Here is a 15,919-nt window from a genome sequence, read left to right as displayed (position 1 = left end):
TGTGTCAGGAAGCTCTGGATTTAAGCCCATAACAGGACTTGAGCCCATAAACTGACATTCATTGTGAAGTACCAAGCCAGTGTTGTTTGCTGGAGGTGTGATCTTTTTCATGCAGAGAGGACCTATCTGCCCCATCTGATAGAAGTAAACAAACTCATGGCAGTCTCTGATGAAGACAAAATATGTTCTTGCCTTGGTCCCGATCGACATGTATATCTTAACTAGCATTGTTTTTGTTTAAAAGAGTGACAGATCATCTTATTATTGACCTCATTGTTGACTATATGATTGTGCTTTGAGATTGGTTGTTGTGTTTCCTGTTTTAGAACAGTGACAACACTGAAAAGTACCACTTGACTACAGAGCTTTGTGATGCTGAGACATTATAAAAGACACTAAATAATGTTTTTTTTTCTTTTCCATTATTCCTGCCTCCTCCCACGTAAATCACAGGCACTGGTATTCAACTAATCTCAAAAAAGGGGTTGGAATCACATTTAAAAAAATCACAAGCCACATAATTAAAATAAATGTGTATAGCAAGTATTTTTTTTAACTACTTAGTAGCATATGTGTTCATTAGCTTTCCAAATAGGGAAACGAAAATTTGGGAGAGGTGAGGGAAAAAAAACGACAAGATAGGACAAATATTGAGAACCAAAATAAAAGTTGTAGATGCTAGAAGTATAAAATAAAAACAAAAGTGCTGGGAATACTCAGCAAGTCTGATCACATCTGTGAGAAGAGAAACAGAGTTAACATTTCAGGTTCATCAGAAGGGTCTTGATTCCTCTGGTTCTGATGAAGGGTCTTCAACTTGAAATGTTAACTCTGTTTCTCTTCCCACAGATGCAACCTGACCTGTTGAGCATTTCCTGTTTTTATTTTAGACTAATATTGTCAAGTGGTTCAGGATGAAAATGTAATAAATTGCCTCAGCCAGACACTGTCTCTCTGTGCATGTTTTCCACAATATCAACAAATCAATGTGTCTGGGTTTTGATTATTCATTAATAAAACTCCCAAGGCACTGACTGCAAGAAGAGAGATTTAAGTGTCATCTCTGTTATGGTAATTGGACAAGAAATAACTGGACAATGTGCACGGATATAATTTATTTATTCATTTCAATGTAATTTTTATTATATACACTATAAATGACTATTTCTCTCTCTCTCTCTCTCTCTCTCTATATATATATCTATATATCTACATATGTACATATATATATATATGTACGTAGAGAGAGAGAGAGAGATAGAGACAGATATTACCCAAGTACATTGTGTGATGCTGCAATTATATTCTCTCCTGCCAGTGGCAGTGCTTTCAAACAGTAGCTAAAGATTATTCAACAATATAAAAGCCAAAGTTTTTAATGAGATTAAGTATAAATAATCTCATAACAATTGTGCTTTTAATTCTTGCTTAATATTTTCTTTGTTATTTTAGTTTCTCCAGAGACCTGAGAGTTGTTATTTTTTTTAACAAGAAGTACTTAACTTCTTCAAGGGAATGAGGAACTTTTCCCATATCTTAATGTTTGACAGTTGTAACAACAGTTATTGTTTTGTTTATCTTGGCCTCTATATATTCAGATGTCTTTCTATCTCCATTTATAGCTTAACATATTCTTTGAAATATGAATAAATAATATCTTCAACACATTTTAATGTATAAACACGATTTAATATTTACTCTAATTATCCATGATAGTTTTGCAAGTGTTTCTTTAATTAATCTATGGTAAATAGTTTAATTGCCCATACTATGATTTTAAAAATGAAACAAGTTTTATTATAGTGCAATTAGAATCATTAATGAGCTCTTTGTACTCTGTGATCAATTCCCACTTCCCAACATGCTGTCAGTCATTAAGCCATTCTGGTCTCTGCCAAGACATTTCGGCCATCGGCGGACTTTAGGAGACTTGTACATCAGTGTCTGGGGTCAAGGTGGATGGACACGTGCTTGCTGTTATGGAGTCCTGTGTATCTGCTTGCTGTATTTTATGTGTCTCGTCCGTGTTTTGCATGAATTTGCTTTGCTACATTTATTTTTAATTTGTATTAACAGTCCAATCCCAGAAAATGTTCACAGAATTCTAAACCCATTACAAATGGACATAAGCCATAGTCTTGCTCCAAACTGTAGAATTTGATTGTGAATGGTATTTTCTGCAAGGTCATTCTTTGTTATTATAGAAGCCTAACAATGCCACAAAACTTTACCTGTATCACAGTTATTTAAGCTATTATGGAGGAAAGCCATTTTGCCACAATCTAATTTGTACAGGCCATACCCTAATATGCTCCCATAAGACTGTAAATTTTGAATAAAAAATATCCTTCACCCATTTTAAATTCCAGATTAATCTTCCAGAATGTTAACTCTACTGCCTTTCCATTCTAATATCTGGTATTGCTTAAATGAGATGATTGACCTCAGACATCCTCATTGGCATCCTACTTCTTCTTCCAAATACCTGTCATAAATTTGCACTTCATAATTCTGAATCTGCTCTGTTGTGTAAACATATTGTGAGGTACTGTTTCTGGCTAACATTCTCTTTGCCTTCAGAACCTTATTCACTTCTTGTGAGTTCACACTCAGGTATGTCTTTTGTGATCATGCTTATCAAGTCAGAGTCATACAGCAGCAAAACTTGCCCTTTGGCCCACCCACAGTCAAGCACCCACTTACACCAATTTATTTATTTTTTATTCTCCCTACATTCCCATCCACACCCCTCACTTTCTACCACTCACCTATACACGAGAGGCAATTTACAGTGGCCAGTTCATCTACCAAACAGCACATCTTTGGGATGTGGTAGGAAACTGTAGCACCTGGAGGACATCCACACTGTCACAGGGAGAACGTGCAAACTCTACACAGACAGCACTGGAGATCAGGATTGAACCCAGGTCGCTGGAGCTGTGAGGCAGCAGCTCCATTAACTTCACTACGACGATTAATCTGTCTCACCCATTGGGTTTATGTTTCCTATTTTAACCATAATCCAAAAAAAACTTCAATTTATGCACATTACTATTTTTTGCCTGGAAATTGAATCTTATGGCACTTGTTCTCTACATGATTTCATTTTCATCTTTAAAAATGCTAACAAAATAGAATCCACCTTGGCTGTGCAATGAATACCTTTTCGGCAAACACTGATGTCGCCTATTTTGTCATTTTTGAATTTGAGAGGGATGTTTATAACTCCAGACACTTTCTTCATTTCAAATGACATACAGGTCAATGTGTGACCCAGGATTATCTGATTCAAGTCATACCAGGATAACTACTTTCATGCACAGAAAAGCAAAAATACAGGCTGCCCCCGAGTTACAAACACCCAACTTATGGACACCAGCACGTGCGAACAAGCTCTCATAATATTAAATTCAAAAGTCTGACATACATTTAATAAGATGAGAGCTCATGGAATTACAGGAAGGATATTAGAATGGATGGAGCATTGGCTGGTAGGCAGAAAGCAAAGGGTGGGAATAAAGGGATCCTGTTCTGGTTAGAAACCGGTTACTAGTGGTGTTCCGCAGGGACCAGTGTTGGGGCCGCTTCTTTTTACTTTGTACATTAATGATTCGGATGATGGAGTAAGTGGTTTTGTGGCTAAGTTTGCAGACGACACCAAGATAGGTGGAGGAGTAGGGAGTATTGAAGAAACAGGAAGGTTGCAATGAGACTTAGATAGTTTAGGAGAATGGGCAAAGAAATGGCAGATGAGATTCAATGTTGAGAATGTGCCATTGTACACTTTGGAAAAAGAAATAAACGTGCAGATTATTATCTAGATGAAGAGAAAATTCAAAGTACAGAAGTACAAAGGGACTTGGGGGTACTCATGCAGGATACCCTAAAGGTTAACCACAAGGTCGGATTGGCGGTAAAAAAAAAGTGAATGCTATGTTGGCATTTATTTCGAGAGGTATAGTGTATAAAAGTAGGGAAGTGTTGATGAGGCTCTATGGAGCACTGGTGAGGCCTCATTTAGAATACTGGGTGCAGTTTTGGGCCCCATATCTTAGGAAGGATGTACTGATGTTGGAGAGGGTTCAGAAAATATTTAAGAGGATGATTCCCAGAATGAAAGGGTTTACTTATGATAGGCGTTTGTCAGCTCTTGGACTGTACTCACTGGAGTACAGAAGAATGAGAGGGGACCTCATAGAAACATTTAGAATGTTGAAAGGACTGGACAGAGTAGATGTGGTTAAGCTGTTTCCCTTGGTGGGTGAGTCCAGGACTAGAGGGCATAGTCTTAGAATTAGAGGGTACCAGTTTAAAACAGAAATGAGGAGAAATTTCTTTAGCCAGAGGGTAGTGAAATTATGGAATTCTTTGCCACGTACAGCTGTGGAGGCCCAATCATTGAGGGTGTTTAAGGAGGAGATAGATAGGTATCTAATTAGTCAAGGTATCAAGGGATATGGGGATAAGGCCGGAAATTGGGGCTAGATAGGAATAGTTTTAGTTTAGTTCATGGAGCAGACTCGATGGGCCGAATGGCCTACGTCTGCTCCTTTGTCTTGTGATTTTGTTCCTATGAATGGCAGAACTAGTTTCCTCTCTCTCTCCACTTTTAGTAACTATTCTTTTGTGCTTTTGGTGCCATTCATTACAATACTATAGAGGGATCGTTACCATAATGAGTGATTTTTGTGTATTTTCTGACCTGTGGACAAAATCAACTTATGGACGTCTGTAGAAACAGAACCAGTTCATTACCTGGGGATGGTCTGTAGTCTTTTGTGAGAATTTGCCAATTATAGTTATTCCAAATTTAATCACCATTTATTGCACATAAGAAAGTAAATATTATGATTCACAATATATTGTCTCTAAATCCTAATTGGTATTTATAGGAACTCATTTCAGAAACAGCATTAAATAAGTTGAAGAACTGAAATAGTTAAATAGAATTTCAGTTGAGGTTTTATCATATAATGAAAACAGTCTGTTTTTTCCTGTTGCCAAAAACCTCCAGTGTTGTGGAAAGAGTAAACTTACTTCCCATATAGAATAGTTCAGAATTGCTTTCCTTAACAAAATCTGTAGCTTATATCCTGACTGTGCAGCACAGTGATTATTAATTTCTCTTAATGAAAGTCACCACAACAGCTGGGCAGTGGAAGTTTAGTTGAAAAACTTGCATGATGGTCATGTTTCCTGTAGTCATAATGCACCCATCATCTTGACTGTTTGGTTTCTCTTATGCAATCAGCCTTTCCTCCCACTCTGCTCTTGCTGCAGCATGAAGTGTTAACACGTTTTTAAAAAAAAGTTGCTGTTAATCAATACAAGCACATTCCATTAATTTGGACACTGCAAAATTCTGTGTTAAGTTTTCAGTTATTCATAAACTAAACGTCATTTAGCTCCTTTTACAGAGCTTCAAGCATCATTGTTAATCGTATTTTGGTTTTGCTAATTACTATGACATGCTGTCTTGAGTGCAATATATATTTGTTTTTTCAGAGGAGAACTTTGTGGTCATTTATCCATATTCGGCAAGAGATAATGATGAGATTGATTTGGAACGAGGTGCAGTGGTGGAAGTTATACAGAAGAACCTGGAAGGCTGGTGGAAAATCAGGTAATTCTGATACCCCAAAGAGGGGAATCTTCATTGCATTTGTGTAGAAGCAGCATGGATATAGGTTTATACACTTTTTATTTGAATTTCTTTTACTAAATTTAATGTTCACATGAGCATTTATTCAATTATTCTGTGAGTGGCAAAGTTTGATTGACTTGGCAACAGGAATTCAGCCCTGACCCCCTCCTCAATTTGAATTACCTGTTGCTTATAGGGGAAACCTCTACAAACGGTTGTTAATGGTTTGACTGAGACCTCGTGCATAAAATCTACTGAAAGACTAACTTTTAAATAGCTACCACTCTGTTTCAACGAGGATCACTGATGGTGGCAAAAGAGTGCATTATTTCTTAGTCACAGTGGAAATGTGGGAAACACTCTTGGCATTGATGTTGGAGCAAAGGCTACTGTTACAAACATACATCTGCCTTAGTCATCTTATTCGCTTGAGTTGTGTCAATGGTTCCATGGTGTGGTCTGTCCCATTGTGCGCATCTACTTGCATGGTAAAATAACCAGGAGATATAACAAAAGTACTTTTGCTCTTTAGCATATATGGTACTTCACTCTTTTTCGAAAAACAAATTAAGTAAACACTTGTTGAGATGAGGTCTGATAGGAATTGATATTTTATTGTTCCAAAGATGAACATATGAACTGTTGTAATAATTGAATTCACTTCATTCACACCATATGTCATCACATAGTGATTAAAAACATCCCTAATTTCCCAACAATGATGTAATACCTAATGTCACGTACATGCAGCATTTCTGGCCTTTTGGTCTTTGTGAAAGCCTTTGTAAAACAGCATTCAGCTTCACAAATCTGCTGGTAGGCTTTGTCCCAGTCTCTGGTTTATGTCTTGCTGTTCACATTCAGAAAGTGAGCCCGGAGACTTTCCAGTACAGTGGAAGGGAGGTCCTCTTTGATTAACAGCAGTCTGAAAAATTGTGCATGAAAACCTCATTAATGCCAACTTATTAGCTACTTAGCAGTTACCACCTCATGCCGTATTTTTATTCTTATTTAATTTAAAAACTAGTTTTAAAAGATGTTAGCCCAGAAGTTGGATTTCACCCATAAGGTTAGCCCAAACACCATATCAGAAATTGGAACATCTTTGCTTTAAGAAATTATCATGATTTATTTCCTTTAATCAAACATAATTTACAGTTTCCCAATCACTGTTCTTTGCATCCCAATTTGAGGGAAGTAGCTCAGTGCTGTTCAAAGATATCTCTCTCCACAGCAGGTTAAACATTGAGGAGGGGTGTGATTGGTAGGTAGAGAACATGGCTCTCTTGGGGGAGGTTTCCCTTATCTTTGTGTATGGAGCGGGGTAAATGTGCTCCCTGGCCACAATCCCAAACAGTCAACAGTAGCATCTGGTTACAGGTTAATATGTCTGTGAGCTCCAGTTTTGTGATGTTGAAAAGTACAGGGTATGAAATGAAGTTCAACATGTAAAAACAATATCCTGAGGGTCACTTTAAATAACACAAGGTTCACCACTTTCAGCATGACATACTCCTTGTTGAACTGCGCATTTAACAATGCAGATGGTAAATCATGTTTTTCTTTACTTGATGGCAGCAATCAGATTTAAATATTAATGCTGCACAGGCTCAAGATCTTGACAGGGAAATGATAGTGTTAAGGCGAACAGTGCTAGGATCCAATCCAATTACCCAATGTGCAAAATTTTACTGGGAAATTTGAGCAAACACTACAACGTATGCCCACAATTACAGGTTATGTGCAATGTATCCACAATTCCTTTTTACCCCAACCAATTTCTAGGCTCCAACACTAAGTAGCTCTTACTCCAAATGCTTATCATGGGAAAATGTTTCTGAACCTTCCAAAATATGAAAGCCACCCTCCACTCAAAAACACACATGTCCACCACAGAGTGAGAATATGCTGACCATATATATCACTAGGGTTTGTCCTGTGTGGCTGAGGAAGGGGAACATTTTCTGCTGTCGGAACAAAAGTGAAGTGACGTATACTTTTAACTTGCACATAGATTATTGTGTGGTATGGCACAAATGCAAGCTTGCCTGTGGAAACTGTAAATTCAAGAGTTCACCTTTTGTTAGCACCAGTATATTGTGCCAAAACTAGGTGCTGCACAATTCTTGAAGTTGGAAGTGACAGAAAACAGTTGCTTTTGTTTATAGTTTATGACCCTTTTTCTGTTGCTTAGGGATTAGTTCCTTTATCTGAAGAATTATCCATCCGGTGTTTAATCTCTTTCTAAACCTCTGGTGACAGTAGATTACTGCATAATAAAAGTACAGTAGCTTTCTATGGTAAGGGAACTACTATGCACACAGTTTTTCTTTCAGTTTTTGTGTGCAATTTGGCATAGAAAATGCCTAAATGTTGACTGTGTACAAACTTGCTAGTTAAATCTGAAAAGCCATTCAAGTGTTGTCTGCACTTCCTTTATCTCAAGAAAGCCCTATCACCTGGCAAGACTTTGCACCTTGTCCAGTTATTGTTGGCTTTAATGGCAGAAGAAACCAAGTGTCATTGAGGTGACTTGCACGATGCATTTCGTGGGCAGCTAGATAATCAGACAAGGGAAAAGATAATGGAAGGAATGTGCTGGTAGGGCTAGATGCAGTCCACAGAGGAAGCTTGGTTGGAGCATAAAGAGCATAGAAGAATTGGGGTCTGTGTCATACATTCAATGACCAGAACCAATTGCCTTTAAAACTAAGTGTAGATTACATTACATTACATTACATGAAGAAAGTACAAAATGAAGCAAGCATTTCTCCCCCCATATCTTTTGCTCTCACATCTTATTAAACAACTTGCGAGCCAGATTTCCCTGTTCTATGTATGGGTGAGACCGATTCAACTTAAGTATTCCATTTCAAACGGGCCAGCTTAATTTTTGCCCTTCAATTCATTAATCAGAACCGTAATGTTATAGCACTTGTCCGTCATTACTGAGATCTCTTGCCACTTGACTAAATTCACCGTCCTTGTTAACAGTATATTTTGTGTTTAAACAGTTAACTTATTTATCCAGTTTCAAATTATGATGTAACTTTCTTTCTTTAAAACTGCCATCCTAGACAAGCTTCCATTACTTGAAGTGGTTTAGCTTAATGGTACCACTTCCTTTTCCGGCTTCTTTTCCAGAATAGGGCTTATTTTAGTACACTGAGCAAATAACCAGCATGTGAATAATGAGTCATTGGAGTTAAGATGAACAGATGTGAAAAGCTGAGCAGCTTGAGATCCTTCAATTACTTTTTATTTTTCCTGTTCTTGCTCATGATATAATTTTATGCATATATACAACTCTACATTAAAATACACGGTGGGTGTGTGGTCAGCTATGAGAATTCCAAATCAAATCAAGATGACTGTTTTCCCTTTGCCATAGAGCTGCCCACCCATTACTTTGCGAGTGATCTCAGGGTGGGCCCAAATTCAATAGTGTTTCCTTAAAAAAAAGGGAGCCTGCACAGAATGGAGAATAATTACTATTTTGCTACTGGAATTTCAGCGTGTCTTGTCATTGGAGCATTTGTGTTTAAGTTGACCAGTAGGACTGCTGAACCATTAAACCAGGAGCATGGTATTGGTTCCATGGAAGAAGTATCCACTTGCCAGGATGCTGTAACCCTAATGGGCAACCTCGAAGCCCAGAACAATTTGAAGTTCTCCATTATGGCCTTCGAAAGTGATCTTGTTTAAATTATCAGAACATTTTCCACCTCCTTGGCACGATGCTTCATAAGCATTAGTAATCAGTATTTGTTCCTTTAATGCAGTCAGCCTATTAGGAATTGTTTATATAACTAACTGTTGCCTGGTGGTGCAACATGACTTTAGTTAAGAAAGTTTTGGTAAGAAAGCAACTAGATAGATGCCATCTAGCTCATGCATAAAAGTACCTTTTTTGATAGTCTAAATTACTGATTATTGCCAGTATCAGAGTGTGAATAAGATAGATACTAAGACGATAGCTACAGGAGAAACATTTCATGGGTGCGCTAGTTTAGTTAAAACAAATGCAAAGACAGACATTAGGGTTTGGCACAAGATGAATTAAAAACGTTGACTGTTAGCCAGTTATGAATTAAGTTCTGATAGTTATGTTTTTTCTGGATTTGGTGCTACTGTAGATAAAATGATCGCTTCATAAGCTACGATGGTAGGAGCGCTGTGGGCACTGAGGACTTTAGCTGCAACGCTTAAGACTTTTGATGTGGTGGGGAAAGGAAAGTTACAACTTCGATCACAAGTTCCCATGCTTCTTGTTCACCAAGAGCTCTGGCTAGGGAAACTAAAGCTCAATTGATGCTTCCCCGGACCACCCTTGGAAACTTTAGGGAGTCCTGGCTTCTCCTGGAAGCCTCCAATCTTTGTTCCATGTGCCCATTAAATTTTCCTGACCCACATCTACTGCTTTGTTACCAGAGTGTTTACTTCTGTTGTAAATGTTTGAAGATATTTGAAGACGCAGTAGGTTTAAGAAGTAATGAAACACAAGTCAGATGTATACTGTTTATCTATCAGTGCTGGTTCACTCCCTCAATGCCCATTGTCTGGATTTGGCACTTTAACATTATTTTGGCACATGAAGAGAAATGAGGAATAGATGTGCAACAGCACCATCTACGGCCATGGCAGGAGTACTCGATTCAACAGTACTGGATTGCAAAGTCATTCTTTAATCTCTTTTTAAAAAAAAATTATCCAGAATTATATGCTATTGTGTTCATTCAATTTTTCCAAAAGAAAAGCCACCATTTCAATCTATTGCAAAATACAGTATTTCACTGTTTGGCTCAGAAACTAGTACAAAAGAAAAATTCATGGCACCAAGTTTAAGCATAAAAAAAAGGCAATCTGTGACACACACCAAGAATTCAGAGTGTGCACAGTTTGCTGGACAAATTGCAGTAGCTGTATTCTTTTTTCAATTGTGTGGCTGCAGCAATCTTGGAGCCCAATTGCTCCTCTTTCCCCCTCCCCCCATGTTATTGAAATTTATTTGATTTATTACAAATTAATCCTTCGCAGCCATTTAGGTCTAAAAAAATGTGCATCTTAAAAACAGTGTTAACAATGTGATTTATAGTCCTCAACTGCCATTGAACCAGGAAAGGAACAATAAAATTGTAGAGATTTGTTCCTGCAGGTTGTTCCTAGAAGAATACTAAATACTTTTTTTAAAAACCTTTTCTCCATTTCTCTTATTTACCTTCAGTTTCCTTACTTTATTTCGCTTTCTATTATCTAATTCGACTCTAAATGTTTTTTCCATTATCTTTACATTTAATTGGTTAAAGAGATTTTCCCTTGGACTTGACATTTACAGTCTTAATTTCATAATTACCAGATTTCACTCTTAAAATGAAAGGGATTTAGAAATCTAAATTTTACAACACAAAAACATGGTTGTACCAGGAACTGGTCAAACCTACAGAAAGAAATGTGTAAGTGTGTTTCTACTTCGGCCATGCACTTAAGTGAAATTATTGAGGTAGACAAATTTCAAAAAAATGGCTTTGACACTTGGGACTTATATTGGTGGAGAACTGGACATACTTCTACTTACTATGATTCCTAGTCTCTAAAAACATTAATATTTAATTTCCACCTTTAACTTAGAGTAGTATGAATTTAGGACCTAATACAGAAGTGGCAGTATAGCATATAGAACCTTGAGACCCATCATTGTTCCATGATTATATTTGGTTAATACATTGAGGTAATATGTAGACAGCTCAACTAAAGATTTAGAATTGTAATATTCAGGAATTTAATACATTTGAGGTTAGACATGCCGGATGCTGATAATTTCCTTTTTAGTCACTTAAGTGTCCCTCATTTTTCTTTTACAGGATATGAATAACTTGTTGAAGGCTTAGTCACATTATGTAATATCCTTTTGATGTAATCAATGGAAGATGAAAGAATTAACATCCATTTGGTATCCTGTCCCACAATTTGAAAAAAATTGTATACCAGTTCCTTTGAAAGGATTGCTCATAGGAACAACCTTTGTTGACTAAAACCCCCAAATAGCTGTGAAAATCGCCAAGGTTGAAATGACAGAGCTCTCAGTAGTTGCTTATATAATGGTCTTCAAGGAATGCAATGCAAAATCAGCTACTGAGAACAGTGCATAGGTCTTAAAGGGATTCCAGATTTTTTGAAGACCAAAGCTGGCACCAAGCTACTGAGTTACTGCAATCCCCATCTTTCGAGACATGGACAACTTACAGAAGGTACTTTAAAGTCCATCGGAATACCATCACCACAGACTCCATTAAGTCTCCCAAGATAGGTGAACGAATATCAGTACCATCTCCCAAGCCAACATTCTTAGCAGAGGGGCTATAATCACACATGGTGAGTTCCAGTGGGTGGACCATGTTGTCCGAATGCCTGATTCCAGCCTCCCAAATCAAGCACTCAACTTAAAGCTTTGTCATAGCAAGAGATTTCTAGAAGGAGAAAGAAATGCTTCAAAACCAACTTGACCAAATTAGTAGAAAACCATACAGGAAGGCACCAAGGACAGAGTCTGCAACAGGAACATATGGAGGACAAATACAAAACAGCATGTAATTACAAAGCCACCTCCCCATTACTTGGAAACTCAAAACCCATCACTGTTTAAACAGGCATAGCTGCTTTTGCAAATTTAAATATTTAACATTGCTCTCCCCACTATTACCTTGGTGTACCAGAACCATTGTGGGTCAGAGAAAGGTCAAAAGTCACTGCCCTCTCCCTCCACGTATTATGGAATTGAATGAGCATACTCTCTGCGATGGCTAATAGAACAGAGTTACAATCTCAACCATAAGTTTTGAGAAGCAGTTCATAGAATCCAGGAAATTTCTTGGTGTTGCGTAGCTCTGAATGCTTTCCCCTTCATCCAGTGGCTGGGTCAGTCATAGATAGGACAGACAAGTGACATGTTCTCATATCAGTCGCAGATAGTGCATAACAGGAAATAGATGCATCTCACATGGTACCAACAAAAATTTCATGGCCTGAGTACTTATGGTGTTTAAGTGACTCTCCCTTTAAAATGGGGAAGTAAACAAAAAGTTGATTTTCTTCTTTCTCTGAACAAAATATCAAATCCAGGTTTTACCTCAAATTTAAGCTATTTTAATTTAAATACACTTTTACCCAGATTAGCAGAACCTAACTTGGGAGTTCTTATACAGCAATGCCACAACGATCAATAACGTTTATTATTAGAGCAAACCATCTTTTTCTTCACCAGGTATCAGGATCGGGAAGGCTGGGCTCCTGCTTCCTACTTGAAAAAGGCTTCAAATGATCTATTGAGGCAGCAGATAACTTCCGGGCAATCTATCCATTCAAGTGCAATGGACCTTGATGGAATTGGCAAACAGCCAAGCTCCACTAAAGAGATCAAAGAGAAATCTTCTTTATTTGACCAGAAAGAAGAAAAGGGGGCAGCATGTGTTGAATCAAAAGGCAGTAAGTATGTACTTAACATTAAGTTGCTACATGGCTTAAGAGTGGTGTGAAATAGATGGCAGTCCCTTGCTGGAGTCCCAGAGCTCTACTTTCAGGAGATACTGTGTTTTAAGATTGCTCAGGCAAGAATAAACCTAAGGAATGTGCAGCAGTTGGGACTTCAAAAATAAAGCAGTTGGTTTGTGCACTGAAATAATTAAGCAAAGGTATAGTCTTATATATTGGGAACTTTTTACAATCAATTGACCTTGACTGTTGTGTAGCCATGAGGCTGCGTTTGCAAGAATGGCTTAGAGTTTGTTCCAAAAGGTCCCAGGAATCCATCAGCATTTTTAGAATAAAAGAAAATTGAGCTGGAGTGGAGTAGAGGGGGAATGAATGACAGAAGATCAAATATTTTGTTGTATTTGTATTTCCTTTTGTCTTCATGAAGATGCAGCTGAGAAATCTAGTAGATTGCAAATGCAGGATTTAAAAGGATTCGATCATATTTTTTAATTTCTATGGCATCTCCCTAGACAGTTTGCACTGGCATGATATTAGACAATTACAGACCAGTATTGGGTGTAGTATAATGAAAATGGTCTTATAATTGCTAACTTCAGTGCACTCCGGAATCACTAGAGATGGGGCCTGTCACTTGACTTCCACTGCAACTCTTAGAAACCAAGACACATCAAAAGGAAAGCTCTGGCAATTTGTTTGTATACCAAGTTGTAGTTGTGCAAGTGCCTACTTTCTTTTGTGAGTTACCAGAGGCTGCTTCTCTGTCTTAGTTTCAGATTGAACCTACCATCTGTTTAACTCTTCTCCAGAAGGCAAGATAAATATTACATTTATTTTAAATTGTCTAAAGATGATGAAAAGGGCTTGTCAATTGACTACTTGTATTGGAAGTGAAATGTGATCTTGTGTCTCCATGCAAACAAAGTTAATTATGTGCATTTTAAACAATACAGAGTTATCGAACGTGAGACAGAGGCCACCACCACGCAGAGATCTTACTGTGGTGAGTAACAGAAGGTTTGCAAAAACAACTAGTATTTTGTAGTCTTAAACACCAAAAAAAATCCTTATATCACTTCAAAAAAAAATTAGGAGTTGAGACAGGAAGGGTGAAATTAGGGATTCAAACATAGACAAGGGTGCTGAATTTGGGGAAAGAGGTGAGAGTGACTGCACATAACATCAAAATCAAGTAAAGTTGGTGAGGAGGAATTAAAGTGAAAATTCTCCAGCTGCTTATGTAGTGTTTTTTTTTAATCTTGAGCTGAGCGCCACTCTCTCTGACCCCACTTTAGAGCGGGCAAGGCAAAAGGAACAGGGAGCAGGGGGAGAGACAAGGAGCTGAGTAGATGGACCTGGCTTTGAGTTCAAGAGCAGATTCAGCTATCAGTCCCTTCCACCTCCCATCCTCTCTATTCCGGCAGACACTATTGACCAAAAGCGTAACTAGAATATTCACATAAACGTAAGAGGAAGCCAATGGTGAGAGACTCACCTGTGTTCTCCATCTCTACAAGGGAGGGCAGGACTGTGAAGACATTTTCCACTTGCTTAGATGCTCCAACACAATGAAATCAGAACATTCCACTCCCAATTTTAGGAATAAATAGTGGCATCCAAAATGTACTCCAAACTTCTTTGACAGCACCTCCTGAACACATACCAACTTGGAAATACACTACTGTGATTTTTTTTTTCACCACTGTCTAAAGCTCCTTGAACTCTCCACGTAACAGATACTGAATGGTTCAAGAATAGTGGCTCAGCACCTTCAAAAACAATTAGGATAGCCAGTGTCAGTAAATGCTGGCATTGATAGCAGGACCCACACTTTATGAATCAAACAATTGTATCAAATATGTAACTCCAAAGATAGGATATGTCTCTCCAACATTCCCAAACAAAAAAGGCATTTTGCTGTTGGACTCACCAATCTAATGGATTGAACAGAGTAACTTACCAGTCCTTGTATTACTAGTTATGATCAAAACTCACTACAGTAATTTGTTCATTTCAGTCCTTCCTCTTCATTTTTGGGCTACGAATGTGACTGGGAAGCATTTATAGTCCATCCCTTATTGCCCTTTTGGTGGTAAGTAGCAGCTTTGAACCATACTGATGAAGAAATGGCCATGTATTTCCAAGTCAGGATGGTGCCTAACTTGGAGGGCAACCTGTAGATGATAATCTTTACGTCAACTGCCCTTGTTTTCCTTGATGGTTGAGCTGGAGTAGCTTTGACAAGTAACTGCAATACATAGTAGATTGCACATGCTGCAGCACTGGGTGGAGGGCATGAGTGTTTAGAGTGGCTGATGGACTGTCTTGTCTTGGGTGCTGTCAAACTGTTTGGATGAGTACATTTCCAACAACATTCAAAGTAGTATTCCATCACAGTCCAGACATGCATTTTAGGGTGGCAAAGTTTTGAAGTGGGAAGAGAGTCAATCACTGAAGGATACTGAGCCTCTGACTTGCTCTTGTAGCTATGCTATTTTTGTGGTTAATTCAGTTCTGGTCTGTATCTGGTCGATGTGTAAAGTCTGTTGAGCTCTTTCAATGGAAATTTTGCAAGTATGGATTTTTTGTCTTTAATGTTTTTTTTTCCTTTTCCTGTTTGTCTTTCTAATTATGCCAGAATGGGAGGAGGATGGGAGTCAGTTCCCTCTGTGTTGTAGTGACTATTTGAAATTGTTGATCCCTTCCTCCCCCACCGCCCATACGTACTTATAAAAGTCTTCCACTCTTAAATCTATCATAATTTCTTCATAATTTTAAAAACTTATC

General features: G+C 37.9%; 1 protein-coding gene across 6 annotated transcripts in view; it reads left to right on the top strand.

The window, feature by feature from the left end:
• sh3pxd2b (SH3 and PX domains 2B) overlaps nt 1-15,919 on the top strand; it is a 385,135-nt gene that overhangs the window by 361,385 nt on the left and 7,831 nt on the right. For all 6 annotated transcript variants that reach the window (XM_052014630.1, XM_052014629.1, XM_052014628.1 and 3 more), the window contains 3 exons: nt 5,506-5,623; nt 12,906-13,126; nt 14,086-14,135. In XM_052014630.1, the coding sequence (XP_051870590.1) occupies nt 5,506-5,623; nt 12,906-13,126; nt 14,086-14,135 (389 nt within the window). The remainder of the gene's footprint in view (nt 1-5,505; nt 5,624-12,905; nt 13,127-14,085; nt 14,136-15,919) is intronic.

This window comes from Pristis pectinata, chromosome 4 (genome assembly GCF_009764475.1).
Source record: "Pristis pectinata isolate sPriPec2 chromosome 4, sPriPec2.1.pri, whole genome shotgun sequence".
NCBI classification, from domain to species: domain Eukaryota; kingdom Metazoa; phylum Chordata; class Chondrichthyes; order Rhinopristiformes; family Pristidae; genus Pristis; species Pristis pectinata.
This window is presented reverse-complemented; position numbering and strand designations above follow the sequence as displayed.